The 15,806-nt window shown below is 40.7% G+C and overlaps 1 protein-coding gene across 1 annotated transcript in view; it reads right to left on the bottom strand.

Moving 5' to 3' along the window:
• mindy3 (MINDY lysine 48 deubiquitinase 3) overlaps window positions 1-15,806 on the bottom strand; it is a 175,754-nt gene that overhangs the window by 13,055 nt on the left and 146,893 nt on the right. Inside the window, exon 14 of the mRNA XM_060900932.1 lies at window positions 12,876-12,947. Coding sequence (XP_060756915.1) covers window positions 12,876-12,947 — 72 coding nt within the window. The remainder of the gene's footprint in view (window positions 1-12,875; window positions 12,948-15,806) is intronic.

Genomic DNA, 15,806 nt, shown 5'->3' with positions numbered 1-15,806 from the left:
AATTTTGAACTCTGTTAAACATTTTTACCCAGTTAACACCAAAAGGAAACAAGACTGAAACCCCTTATTGTTCTTCCTTTCTTAATTTTGAAAATGACTTTTCTATAAAATATCTTTTACATCATCAGTAAAAGTAAATGAACTAGCATTGCAGCATACAGTACTGCTTCGTCAAAAACAGATAGTTCTGTTTAGTTCTGGTTAGCAATACGATGTTCTGTGCATGTTGTTTCTGATAATACTATGTGTGAAAACCAGAGGTGGACAGTAACGAAGTACATTTACTTGAGTACTGTACTTAAGTACACTTTAAGTATCTGTACTTTACTTAAGTATTATATTTTCGGAAACTTATGACTTTAACTTCACTACATTTGAAAGACAAATATTGTTCTTTTCACTCCACTACATTTCCATCAAGGTCCTCGATACTATGAAGCAGCTTTCAAAGTGGATGTTTTTTTCTTTTCTTAAACGTGATGATTTTTTTTTTTTCGCAGGTGACACTGAGACAGCCGATTATGTCACTAGGGTCACGTCATGTCCGGAGACTGGATAAGATCAAGTTCGATGATTTCTCAGCAGTATTATTTGAACATGAGTTGATGGCAGAATGGAAGGAGGCGGTTCTTCTGGGGAATGCACGCGCCCATGGCCACACCTAGAACCCATGTTTCAGTTTTCTGAAAGGATTAAATACTTTAAATGTTTGCTTTGTTTGCCTAAAAAACAAACAAACAAACAAACAAACAAACAAACAAACAAACAAACAAACAAACAAACAAACAAATAACTGCTGGCATCATGAAAAACAATCCACAGCATGTGTTCATTTTGTGAATTCCCATTTCTGTCTTTGGTAACGTTAATATTGTAGCTTTTGTGACCTTGCATAATAACTACAGCTACAACATATTATTTATTTATTTTTTTACCAGTAGCCAAAGAGAAAAACGAGCTAGCATCTTACTGATGATTCTGCTTGGTTGTAAGTTAGCACTAACTTAAACTACTGTAACATTACCAGTACGGTTGTAATGCTATGATTGTAGTGTATAGGTTATGTTAAATAAGGTTAAATAAGGTTATGGTTGTTAAGTAAATGAGATGTATCCATTTCTGCTACCACAACCTGAAATATCAATATGTTTGAATTTGATTTTAATGCCAATCAGAGTTGATTTGGGGCCTTTTTTAACTGAAATTACACAGTCTTTTATAGCGGAAGCATGGGTGTCAACTGAAGAAATACTGTGAAATATTTTGTAACATTCTATCAGGTGTTTATTCTACAGGTTCTACAAGCTAGTCAGTAAATCCAGTCGGTTGCTTCAGAGGCATTAGGTTTTGTAAGCGTCGTGGCAAAAATACAACGATGTGTTGACAGAAAATGTACTTTTAATACTTAAGTATTTTTAAACGCAAGTATTTTAGTACTTTAACTTAAGTAAAAATTTGACTGTACAACTTTCACTTGTATCGGAGTAACATTTGACCAGTGGGATCTGTACTTTGACTTAAATAATGAAGTTGGGTACTTTGTCCACCTCTGGTGCAAACGCATCAGTAGGAACATTAAAATGCATATCATGGGTAAATTCAGGAGCAAGATCAATGTACTTTGGTCAAATATCTGTCACATTTTGCATTTTGTGCAATTTTTTTTTTACCTTGCGCAATACCAGAAAAATTCAGTTGAAATCAAGCCATTTGAGGCGAATTGGTCCGCCTCTGAAAAAACTTGCCGTTTGGATTTCCCGGCAAACACTGATTTTCGTGACGTCGCGTGTGGGACGCCTCCTTCTGAATCCTACATCAGCACTGGTTTGTTTATGAGGAAACGACCTGGTGGTTTTCTGCAAATTTCTTCAACGTTATCACGTAATTATTAAAATGGTTAACAGATGTATCGTAGGAGGGTGTAGCAACACCAATCATGATGGGATTAGTACTCATCGTTTCCCAAAAGACCGGACAATGATAGAGAAATGGGAGCGCTTGGACTACACAGGCTGTGCACTGAAACCGTGCAAAGCTCGCACAGCCTGCTGGCGCTTCCGCAGGTGACGTCACGAATCTGGCTCCAGACTCCCTCGGGATTTTTCCAGACGCGTTTTGATATTTTATTTTTTTCTGCTGTAGACAGATGGCCTTGTGCAAAATTACCCTTCTGGATGAGTGTGTAAAGGGACATACTTTCATATAAAAAAAAAAACAAAAAAAAAACCGAAATTGGTCCAGAATATGCACTTTAACATATGCCAAGAACTGGCAGTTAGTGTAGTATGGTTCAAGATAAAATCATGAGGGAGGGGAATGCAAGCGTCCCTCCAATACCCGCCCTCCAAATTTCTCCCCAATTTAGTATCCTGCTAATTCCCAGTCCACCCCCAGCAGCGTAACACGCTTGGAGGAATGCTCTATCTGCCCTCTTCCACATACATGAGCTCAAAGATGCCCATGATTGATTGTCGTCACTGTGAATGATGGGGGAGAAAAAGCCTGCTAACACACTCAGTGCATTTACATGCACATAGAGAAAATCTAATTTCTGCCGTAGCTCGACTGAAATCAAAGTTCTAAATGCCATGGAAACACCTTAGCTCGGCTGAAATCGAACCGAACTGGATTTCTCGTAATCGAGCTACGCGACCTAGATTATGCGATTGTAGCCGAGCTACTTAGTGCATGTAAACCCTATCGAGCTACGTAGTCGAGCTACTTACTTCAGCACTGCCCCTTCCGGAAGTGACGAGTGACGAGACCACAAGCGGGAAACACAATAGCCTCGGTCGGCATGACAACAGTAGTAGTAGCGAGCAGCACAAGAGGTCAGGAGGAACAAGGAGAACTTTGTTTATACTCTTGAATAGCTCTTCTTCATGACGACAACCAGAAGTGTACCAACACGATGGGGCGTGTAGCGCCACCTGTGGCTCGGGTGCACAATGTACCTCACACAATAGCTCAATTTCCTTGTGTGCATGTAGGATTGGATTTCTCTGGCACCCCTGCTGGGACCCTTAGCTCGATTACCGACAGTTTGGATGTGCATGTAAACGCACTGACTGACTGTGAAACCGATTTTCTTCATGGTTACAAAACAAAACTGCACAACACTGTGCCAAACAGTATAATATTTAGTGACGGAAATTTTCAATCGGGTCGTCGTTTATCGCTGAGCAGCAAAAATTCAGATCTGGCCCTGTTGTCCCATTGAAGATGCATTTGAAAGCACAGCTTTCAGAAATATCTTTAAATAACCTTAAAATTGCCCAAAGTGCTCTCTCGAGGTCAGTGAAAATTATTCTTTCCCTTGTCCAAATTTAATATTTAATTATTTGAATACATGCAAGTTTACAATCCAAGCAAATATCAGGGCTTATTTTAACATCTGTAGCACAAGTACAAGAACTTAAACACACAGGCTACATGGATAGACCATGGACACGAAAGAGGCCCCACTCTCTTTGTTCTAAATGGCTTCTCCAGAAAAGTGATCCATGTTCTGGATGTTCGTTTCTGCATGGTTCCCTTAGAAACCAGTAAAACAGCAATGACGAGATCAACTTCACAGTAAAGCCTATGCAGGGGGAAAAAAACAAAAAACAAAACACTGCTTTGAAGGAACCTGCTGCAGAAAAGAAGGTCCCCGAGTACATTCCACACTTCCATTTCATCACACACATGACTGGTAACCCTTTGTTCCAAAGAAGAACAGACAGCCTTCAATCTCCCATACTTCCTCTGGAAGACAAAGGTCACTTGCTCATGCGTGTACACACACACAAATTGATATACAAGACAGCTGGTGTTAGTGTGCATCTCTCACTCTAGGGATAGTGTGTTAATGCCATCAGGCTCTTTATAGGTAAGTGTGTGGAAAATGGGAAATGGCCCTCTGTTCAGGGTCGGGGGGGGAAACACTTAGCTACTGGTCACAACTCCCACATCTGTCACTGGCTGACATTTGGATTTTAGTTAATGCACACATGACGGACCAAAGTGATTTTACAGTTGTTGGAAGTTTGACTGTTCTCACTTTTTAGGATACCCACTCATAATTAAAGGCTTAATATATATTACAAAAGTTGTACAAGCAGTGCAAAGGAGTAGCTTGTAGTACTCGAGTCCGACTCGCGCCCTAATTTTAAGGACTTGAGACTTAAACTTGAGCACTGATGACTCGGACTCGTGCATTAACTGCATTCGGACTCGTAAATTGGAGACTCGGACTCTTTATTTTTTTGTAACATGGCATAAGATATTTATATCTACATTAATTTTTGGACTAATTTTGTGCAAAAGTGTCACACCTGCGCATCAGATAGACTCTCGGGCGCGCTCCAAGCGGACTCTTGCGCACACTGTAAACGACTCATATCTGCACAGGATTAAGGCGCAATCAGCACACCGATATAAAAACTGTGAAAACACACTTACTTTGCGAAGTATTGAGTTGCATTGCTGACATTACCGAGCCTTGTTTGGTTTCCTGATCCCTGATTTCCTGTTTCTCGTCTTTGATCCTGCCGAGTCTACGATAGTCTGTTTGCGCCTCGCTCGACCTATTGCCTGTTTCACCGTTTTACAATTTTGCCTGCCGTTCTGGATTGTTTACCGTCTTCACTTGTATTAATAAACACACCTTCTGCACTTACATCCGTCTCCCAACCATCTCTGACAGAATACTTGACACTCCCTGATAAAGAGAAGCACATTCACCTGTTCATACGTCATGTTCAGGAACAAGCTAATGTTAATGGCGCTGAAACAGCCACCGTCAAACGGTGCAGTTGGAGTCTTGTTCTGGGACTTGACTCGAAATTTTCTTTAATGACTCGGACTTGAACACTGGAGACTTGAGACTTAGGCTCTGTCCACACGGCAACGGATTCAGGTGAATCTGATAAAATTGTTTATCGTTTCGGCCTGGCGTCCACATGGCACTGGCGTTTTGGGTGCCCCAAAACGAAATCTTTTGAGAATGGGTTCCAGAGTGAAAAAATCTGGCAACGGAGCCGTTGCAAAGTCGTCTGATGAGTAGAACGGATTTGTTTACGATTACGTCACAACCACATGACTGTCAGTGCTTCACGCTGGGTAGAAGTGTAACAAACTCGATGCGAGTTGTCAACAAATCCTATAACTTGGTTCATAAAACGCGCTTACAAAATATTTTCACTGTGAATATTTATTGTGTAATGGTGCAAAGTGAGAGAGAGAGAGAGAGAGAATAGCCCTTAGGGCAGAGTCAATCCCGCCAGCAAAAATAGGGTAAAAAAAAAAAGGAGCGATCTCACCTCTTCAGATGTTTATTCCAGACCATTAAAGAATTCTGGAGGATATCAGAATGTTGGTGTACCGGCTTCCATCTACCCCCGTTCATTCCTCTTTCCGCGTCTCCATTCAAAAAACGAGCACGTGATTTAAAGGGACTATATCCATAGGATAGGGAGTGAGAAAGTGTGTGCGAGTGACAGGGATAGTCACTGCGCATGCGTCTACTTCTACTGTTCTGGTGTCTCCGATGGGACCGTCTTACAGCGCACGTAGTGGTGTGGCATGTGTATTGCATCGTTTTCAGCAAGCGTTGCATTGCCATATGAACCTGATATTTTACTGATCCGTTGCCCATGTGGACGTGATATTTAAAAAAAAAAAATCTCGTTGCCGTTGTCGTGTGGATGTAGCCTTAGTGACTCGACTACAACACTGGTTACTAGTTAGCAAGCTACTAATTTAGCTATAGCTCGTCATCATTTAACTGAATTTGAGCAAATGGATTACTTCGCACCTTGATCAAACCTATCAAGAGAATTCAAGCTTTAATTCATATTTCGATCGCTCAACTTTAGCATCTTGAGAATTTTAAAGTAAAATTAACTGAGCAAGCAGATCGATATGAAATACAAACGTATGAATAGTATCGTTAATTCTTCATGCGAAAATAGCTGACTAAGCATGCAGCAAGCCTGCTCATTATAATGAGCATTAGGTTGTGAATTGTGTGCACACAAAAGCATTTGAGAGCATGCAGGAGTGAAGTGAGCGTGCCGCCCCACGTGACAGCATTTCAGTTCAGTGAGCACTGAGCACTTTGTTTGCCAGGGTCTACACTTTGCTCTCATTTTTAACGACCTCGCTTGGTCACAGTCGCTACATGCCCCAATACACAATCCTCCTCGGTCTTCTTTTCCTACAAGTTCGGACACGGAAAAATCCCCAAAGCTGTAATTCATGAATGGTTCACTCCACATGCAGTCTGTCGGTCTCTGTTTGATCACAAAACAATAAATGTTTCCTGAAACAACATTTCAGCAACTTCAGATCAATATTCGTGTCCACTGCTGCTGATTTTCTGAATCGAGCTGAAAAAAAAAGTTCGTCTACTCCGCCGGTGCCTCCATGATTGAAAATCATGTGATTGCATTCCTGTGCACTGATTGGCCAAAGCTCGAAACGGTGTTCGTGAACCTTATGCGCCATGCTGTTTTACTGATAGACTTTGTGAACTACTTGTTTAATTTCAAACCCTCTCATACCATGACACGGTGTGTTGTCGTGAGCCTTTAGTCCTGTTTTTGTTACTCATTTTAACAGTTCACATTTAAAACATTGGTGCGTGGTTTCTTGCAGACAAATTCGACGTCACTCACCTTTCAACCAATCAGCATGCAGCGATGCATCATGTGATTTCTAAAATGGCAGCACCAGCGGAGTAGACTGGAAATTTTTTTCTTAGTTGGGGGGGAAATCGAACGTTTGGATCAATATTATCGACTTGAATTGAATAACATGTTGAGCCGAGTAATCTTTATTACAATCATGATCAAAATAAGGTTGATAGACTGGCCGTGGAGCGATCAGTTTACGAAATACATGACTCCGAACATGAGAACCCCCGGCTTTGGGATTTTTCCATCATAACTTGTTGGAAAAGAAGACAGAGGAGGACTGTGTACTGGGGCATGTAGTGACTGTGTGCTTGCTCTGGGTGTTCACGTCGACTCCACCACACGCTAAAGACACAGTTTAAAGGCGAACTGAAGGCAAATTTTTTATCATCGAAATTCTATTTATCTCATTTTATTAAATATAGGAATGCATTTTTGATAGCTATTTTGTCACTGCTACAGCAAGTTATGAGTGTTTGAAATATGCTCTGTAATATGTCAAAGCAACGTCCATAATAGGGATGGCGAAAACTAAAAAAAATCTTGACCGACCACCGAGCCTCATTAGCCGGTTAAAGTCGGTTAACCTACGAGTTTAAACAGGGATGCAAACGGCGCGCCTTTTTCACGGCTCGTGCAGATCCGATTTTTTTTGGAGTGTCTGAATAATTTCATTTGAGTAAATTGTGTAAATTCGAGTAAATTCAATCGAGTAAATTACTACATAAGCAAATGCCGTTACAGTCCATGAAAAAGCCGTGAAAAAGTCGGCATCTGCGCCTTTAGTTTGTGTGGAGAGATATGATCTGCAATAACATGCATTGTTGGCTACAGACCGAAACATACTTTCAGAATGCACTGGCCAAGGCAGGACTAAACTCCATGTGCCTTCTAATAATAATAATAATAAAAAAAACAGAATAGTAATTTGTAAGCTAAAAAGCCTGTGTCTACACTTTTCTTTTTCGCCGAGTGGCAGCCAATGTTGCCAGATATTGCTGACGTTTTCCAGCCCAAAATATGTTCAAAACCCGCCAAAATCCACTTAAAACCGCCCAATCTGGCAACACTGGTGGCAGCTGTGTTCAACTGGGGCGGGACATGACTGAATGGGTGCTTCTGATTTGTCAGCTGTCTTTAACTGGGGCGGGAGGGCGGGACATGACTGAATGGGTGTTTCTGATTTGTCAGCTGTCGTCCTTACACCGCATGGCATGCCCCAAGCGTTTACAAACACAGAATTCCAGGTTCTCCGCTCCAAAATCGGCAGCTTCAAAACGATTGATTTTTTTTTTTCACCGACAACCAAAAAAAAATGAACCGGTTAACGTTGATTCGGTCAACCACCGGTCAAACGGTCATCGGTTAACATCCCTAGTCCATAAACGAGATTTGTTGAGACCTGTGCGAGACATCGTAGGACGGAAGTAAAACGTACAGCAGAAATCAAAGCGACAAACATCGGCCAACGTTCCCTGTGTCCAAAATCGCTCACTCGTTCACTACTCCCGAAATAAGGAATTACTATATAGAGGACTATATAGTGAGCTCACTGGTAAAATGGGAAAGAAGAAAGAAAAACAAACAAAAAACCGCTTTTGGACACTAGTCCGTCGCGCTAGTATTTACGTCATTACTGTCGTGCGATTAAAACGTGCCGGATCAGTCGGCTGGTGGGTTTTCAAAATAATACATACATGCATTTGTTTTTGTGATAAATCCATATTACACTTGGCGTATTTCCCACATTAATCAAAAACTACCTGCATCTTTCAGTTCTTTTTAAATCAAGGCTGAATACTTTCTTCTTTGCCGCTGCCTTTTATTCAATCAAACTTGAGACTTTTAATTTGATTTCTTTCAGCACGACTGCATAAAAAGCTGTGCGCGCCCTCTTTCGAATGCTGATGTAATCAAACCGCAAGTTTTGTTTGTTGTCAGGAAAGTTTGAAAAAAGTAAGCAGTAATTGTCATTTAAACTCGTTTTTGTGCAATACTTCGTTTGGAAAACAGTTCTCAAAATGGCGGCACTGACACCTGGCTGACGCTTCACATTTCGAAGTCTCGCACAACTCTCGTGAAGATCGTGCGGATAAGCGACGCCTGCCGTGGACCAAATGAACTAAATTCAACACGGCTAAAAACCGAATAGGCCGATAAGTATATTTAATTGCAATTAGTTGCCAATACGAGTCACGATATAAGGTTACTCAAACCGAAAACGTAATTGAATAACACATTAATTAAGAAATAAAGCAAGTTTAAAAATGACTTCAGGTCCCCCTTAAATGCTGTAACATGTTAAAAATAAAACTCATTGCTACCAGCAGAAACGAAAGCTAAATACAAGTGTTGCCAGGCAAAACAAACCTTGCCCGGTAGCACTTATTGTTTGTTTGATTGTTTTTAAGTGCAACTAAAGAGCTCTTCAGAGGAACTGAAATATAATTATGTAGGAATTCTGTCATAACTATGATTTTGACCTTTTTGGTGACCTTGACCAGATGACCCTCAAAATGTTGGAGGTTCTATTTGAGACCAATGCCCATCTATCCTGAAAGTTTCATGAAGATTGGTCGAGCAATTTTCCCGTAATGTTGCTAAGAAACAAACATACAAACAAAGAAACCCCACCGAAAACAATACCTCGCCCCCTAGTATAACTACATAAAATACATCATGAATATAACAATAAATATAAATACATAAAATAACTACATCATGAAGAATTAAAGCCCCTCCTTCACAGATGAGTGAAAATATTAAATAAATTTTCTCTTTTTGATTGCTTGGGTTAAAAATGCCAAGTTATGATGACTGAATTGATTATTCACTTAAATATGAATAATATGATGCGTTTTGGGTATTTGATATGGCGAAATAGGACACAATGGAAAAATCAAGAACACACCGGAAAGATGAGAATAACGGCGGTGGTAAAAGAACAGCGACTGTACCGGCTGAAGGTCGCGCGGGTCTTTGCTGCGGCGCGCGAGCAACGGGACATCACTACCGCACCGGACGGAGCGCGAGGCGGGGGCGGGGCAAAATGACTGGCCGTAGATTCTATCAAAAGTTCGATCTAAATTGACCATGGTTGCAAAATATTGGCCAAAAATACGCAAACACTACGAAATATGAAAGTACGATGAAAAAGAAACATTCTACTGCCTTATACTGCAAGACTAAAACAAAATAAAACTGTCAAAACTCACCTTTTCAGTGATAACGTCCGAACAGATCACCCACGTAACAGAAAGACCGCAAATGGAAGCACGATCAACTTCTAACTGTTGGAGTGGAAAATTCCATTCTACACATGCAAATTGTTAATGTGTGTCCTTCCCCGCACACAAATAACACGCTACGGTAAAAAATGGACCACAACTCATTTTATACGGTAGCTCAGAAATTCATACAAGACCAGCTACCATCGTAACATATTCTGTAAGAAACATATTCTATACCTAACTTTCAGCTTTCGTTTTAAAAAACTAAATCGCAGATTTATAACAATGTTTATATGGCGTAGTGATTTTAAGTTACTACTTTTGGTGAGGTCGTGACCTCGACCCTGAGGCTTTCCGTTTAGATCAAAACACACGATCGTATTGGTTTTGGGTCTGCGGAAAATGGAGTTACAACGGTGATCAAATATTTTGCATGATGTTTTATTACGGTTATGATTATTCTGTGAGCGCACCAATCCTTAGGTGTACAACCCCAATTCCAAAAAAGTTGGGACAAAGTACAAATTGTAAATAAAAACGGAATGCAATGATGTGGAAGTTTCAAAATTTCATATTTTATTCAGAATAGAACATAGATGACATATCAAATGTTTAAACTGAGAAAATGTATCATTTAAAGAGAAAAATTAGGTGATTTTAAATTTCATGACAACAACACATCTCAAAAAAGTTGGGACAAGGCCATGTTTACCACTGTGAGACATCCCCTTTTCTCTTTACAACAGTCTGTAAACGTCTGGGGACTGAGGAGACAAGTTGCTCAAGTTTAGGGATAGGAATGTTAACCGATCCTTGTCTAATGTAGGATTCTAGTTGCTCAACTGTCTTAGGTCTTTTTTGTTGTATCTTCCGTTTTATGATGCGCCAAATGTTTTCTACGGGTGAAAGATCTGGACTGCAGGCTGGCCAGTTCAGTACCCGGACCCTTCTTCTACGCAGCCATGATGCTGTAATTAATGCAGTATGTGGTTTGGCATCGTCATGTTGGAAAATGCAAGGTCTTCCCTGAAAGAGACGTCGTCTGGATGGGAGCATATGTTGCTCTAGAACCTGGATATACCTTTCAGCATTGATGGTGTCTTTCCAGATGTGTAAGCTGCCCATGCCACACGCACTAATGCAACCCCATACCATCAGAGATGCAGGCTTCTGAACTGAGTGCTGATAACAACTTGTCGTCCTTCTCCTCTTTAGTCCGAATGACACGGCGTCCCTGATTTCCATAAAGAACTTCAAATTTTGATTCGTCTGACCACAGAACAGTTTTCCACTTTGCCACAGTCCATTTTAAATGAGCCTTGGCCCAGAGAAGACGTCTGCGCTTCTGGATCATGTTTAGATACGGCTTCTTCTTTGAACTATAGAGTTTTAGCTGGCAACGGCGGATGGCACGGTGAATTGTGTTCACAGATAATGTTCTCTGGAAATATTCCTGAGCCCATTTTGTGATTTCCAATACAGAAGCATGCCTGTATGTGATGCAGTGCCGTCTAAGGGCCCGAAGATCACGGGCACCCAGTATGGTTTTCCGGCCTTGACCCTTACACACAGAGATTCTTCCAGATTCTCTAAATCTTTTGATGATTTTATGCACTGTAGATGATGATATGTTCAAACTCTTTGCAATTTTACACTGTCGAACTCCTTTCTGATATTGCTCCACTATTTGTCGGCGCAGAATTAGGGGGATTGGTGATCCTCTTCCCATCTTTACTTCTGAGAGCCGCTGCCACTCCAAGATGCTCTTTTTATACCCAGTCATGTTAATGACCTATTGCCAATTGACCTAATGAGTTGCAGTTTGGTCCTCCAGCTGTTCCTTTTTTGTACCTTTAACTTTTCCAGCCTCTTATTGCCCCTGTCCCAACTTTTTTGAGATGTGTTGCTGTTATGAAATTTCAAATGAGCCAATATTTGGCATGAAATTTCAAAATGTCTCACTTTCGACATTTGATATGTTGTCTATGTTCTATTGTGAATACAATATCAGATTTTGAGATTTGTAAATTACTGCATTCCATTTTTATTTACAATTTGTACTTTGTCCCAACTTTTTTGGAATCGGGGTTGTATAAAGTTACGACTTAAAATACAATTAGTGATAACTGTAGACTTTTCAGTGGACTACAACCTTTTAAAGGGAATGTGATCAACCATTTATCATGTCCCAGATCAAGCCGCCATTTTTCCACAAATTTGCAGAATTTTGGCCAAATTCTGAATCGAGTATTCACATCAAAGATTTGGTTTTATCTGTATTATTTCTTTCATCATTTTATTTCAAATTAAAACCAACATCGCCATTCAAAACCGTATAGTTTATTGACTGAGTATATTTAATGGGGTACCCCTACAGTACCTGGTTTCTGAGACAGACCTATTATACCCTTGTTAACATGGTCTGCCTGTTCTCTGACCCCTGCTCTGAATTTTGACGACGACGGCGGCGGCGGCGTTTGGATTGTCCTGAATGAAAGCCGTGCTGATCTCACGCGATTGCTTCCTGCTTCTCCATCTCTACACTGCATGTTACATCATACTAGAACTCATGGATGTTCAGATGGATGTTCTTTAAATCCATTTCTGAGCTCCTGAAAAGGGCAAACTGGGGCTAAAATCGGATTGTCAATCCTCCAGCGTTCATGCGGCACAACTCTAAACACCATTCGATAATGAATGTGTCTTCAGTGAGTGGCTTCAAAGGCAGTCGACCTTTGAAGCCGGAAACAGCTGACTGACCATAAGGAGACCAGTCGTGGGGTGAGTGGGCTGCTGAAATGGGTTTGATCTAGACGCACAAACATCGCTTCAATAATCACATATAGGCTTCACTCAATGTGGTGCAGTGGGTCAGACGAGATCAAGCGCTCCAGCTAATGCTAATGTGCACTGATGTGTGTATAATGTGCATGGGCATGGTATGGGTGAGGTTGTGTGCGCGTGTTACCTTCTCATTGTGGTTGGACTGCTTCAGGCCATTGTAGTGGTACACAGGAAATGAGTCTGGAATCCCTGAGTCCTGCAACGGCAAGAGGATACATGAGTGCGTGTTGGTGTGTGGACTCGAGTGCAAGACCACCTTTAAGATAATAACCATGTGCGGTCTTTCCTCATTGCAATTTCGCCACAGGTTAACAGATCTGACTGAAGTCTTTCATAATTCAAATCAGGTCTATTTGAGGGCGTAAAACAAGGACGTGAAATGAAATGTAATGTCGACTCCCAATTTTGGGACTGAGAGCCAGAAAATAAAAGCATCATTCAGTTTGACAGACTCAACTTCACTCAACAATGTTATTGCACAGAACATTCATGAATGCTTTTTCCATTCCAAAGAAATGCCCAATGATCTCTGTCCAGCAAAAACTAAATCAACGTAAATGAAATCATGCCATTCATGCAACATGAAAAGTCCGAAATTAAAGCATTTTTCTGGACATAAATCACCATGGCCAGATCAAACAAACACGGAACCTGCGGTTACCAAATAGCAGCGAATGCTCTAGCAAGCCAAAAAAGTCCCGGAGCCCAGCTCCATGCCTCACTAAAACCCAAACACGCACTCAGATAAGGAGCCAAAAAACTCTGTCTAACCGTGTACCGCTGGCACAGCTACAGCAGCCTGTGTACGTTTGTGTGTCTGCAATAAGGTTTGAATGTTTGATTCAACAGTAAATGGAGGCTTTTTACCAATATGTATCCCTAAACCCCTAATCTATTTAACACATACCCAGAGAAGCTGCAACAATACGCCAACTATAAACGTCACTCTCTCTTTCCTTGTCCTTCAGCATACAAGTGAAAAGAAGAGCTGCATTAAAGGAAAGTCAGACTACAGCACCGGAGCTGCCAACATGACTAACATGAAAATCCTAGCAGGAGAGGAAAGCCAGAAATTTACCACACAAAACATTAGCTCACGTTAGTGGTCAGGACGCCTCCGTACTCGCAGCATAAACGATAAAACATGCATCACTTAAACCGATATTTAGCTGCAGACATGGTGTGATTTTTAAAACAAACAACTGAGAGTATAAGCTTACTTTATATTACTGACACTTTATTATTACTGCATCGCGTGCAGGACGGTCGCTAACGTGAGCTCAACAAGTTGCTCGAGTTGTAGATGAGCACTTAAAAAAAACTGCTGAAGGGAATACAAGATGTAACTGTATTGCTGTAATAATATTCTTCTTCATATATTTTTATACCATTCAAAATTCTATTTTTTAACCTACAAGTACAACCCCAATTCCAAAAAAGTTGGGACACTGTATACAACTTAAATAAAAACAGAAGATTTGCAAATCACAACATATCAAATATATGCTCATTTTGAATTTCAAAAAAGTTGGGACGGGGCAACAAACGACTGAAAAAGTTGTGTAATGCTTTAAAAAAAAAAATTTGGTTAATTGGCAACAGGCAAGTAACATGATTGGGTTTAAAAAGAGCATCCCAGAGAGGTGCGGTCTCTCAGAAGCAAAGATGGGGAGGGGTTCACCGCTCTGTGAAAGACTACGTGGGCAAACAGTGCAACAATTTAAGAATAACGTTCCTCAATGTAAAATTGCAAAGAATTTGGGGATCACATCATCCTGTGCTACTTAATATCTTTAAAAGATTCAGAGAATCTGGAGAAATCTCTGTACGCAAGAGACAAGGCTGAAAACTGACATTGGATGCCTGTGATCTTCAGGCCCTCAGGAGACACTGCATTAAAAGCAGATACGTGTCTGTAGTTGAAATCACTGTATGGGATCAGGAACACTTCAGAAAACCATCGTCTGTGAAAAACAGTTCATTACTGCATCCACAAATGCAAGTTAAAACCAGATATAAACAATATCCAGAAACACCGCCACCTTCTCTGGGTCCGAGCTCTTTTAGGATGGACTGAGGCGAAGTGGAAAACTGTCCCGAGGTCTGACGAATCAAAAGTAGAAATTCTTTTTAGAAATCATGGACACCACGTCCTCCAGGCTAAAGAGGAGAGGAGAGGGACCATCCGGCTTGTTATCAGTGCACAGTTCAAAAGCCAGCGTCTGTGATGGTACAAGGGTGCATTAGTGCACATGACATGGGTAGCCTGGACATCTGGGAAGGCGTCATTAATGTTGAATGATACATACACGTATCAGAGCAACATGCTGCCATCCAGACAAAATCTTTTTCAGGGAAGGCCTTCTTTCTTTCAGCAAGACAATACCAAACCGCTTTCTGCACATATTAAAACTGCATGGCTCTGTAGTAGGAGAGTCTGGGTGCTAAACTGGCCTGCCTGCAGTCCAGACCTGTCTCCCATTTAAAACATTTGGCGCATTATGAAGCGCAAAATATGACAAAGGAGACCCCGAACTGTTGAGCAACTGAAATTATATATCAGGAAAGAATGGGACAACATTTCTCTTTCAAAACTACAGCAATTGGTCTCCTCAGTTCCCAAACATTTACAGAGTGGTGTTAAAAGTAGAGGTGATGAAACACAGTGGTAAACATGCCCCGTCCCAACTTTTTTTGAAATGTGTTGCCGACATCAAATTCAAAATGAGAATATATTTTTTTAAAAAACAATAAAATTTCTCAGTTTCAACATTTGATATGTTGTCTTTGTGTTATTTTCAATGACATAGTGTTTCCATGATTTGCAAATTGTCACATTCTGTTTTTATTTATGGCTTACACAGCGGCCCAACTTTTCTTGGGAATTGGGCTTTATAAGGGCCACATGTTAGATGAGCATGATCATGATAGCCAGCAATACACAAATTGTAAAATAAACACAACATTAATATATACAGTGGGGCAAAAAAGTCTTTAATCAGCCACCAATTGTGCAAGTTCTCCCACTTAAAAAGATGAGAGAGGCCTGTAATTT

This window comes from Neoarius graeffei, chromosome 19, assembly GCF_027579695.1.
Source record: "Neoarius graeffei isolate fNeoGra1 chromosome 19, fNeoGra1.pri, whole genome shotgun sequence".
NCBI classification, from domain to species: Eukaryota; Metazoa; Chordata; class Actinopteri; order Siluriformes; family Ariidae; genus Neoarius; species Neoarius graeffei.
Note: the sequence above shows the minus strand (reverse complement) of the source record. Positions and strands in the feature narration are given on the sequence as shown.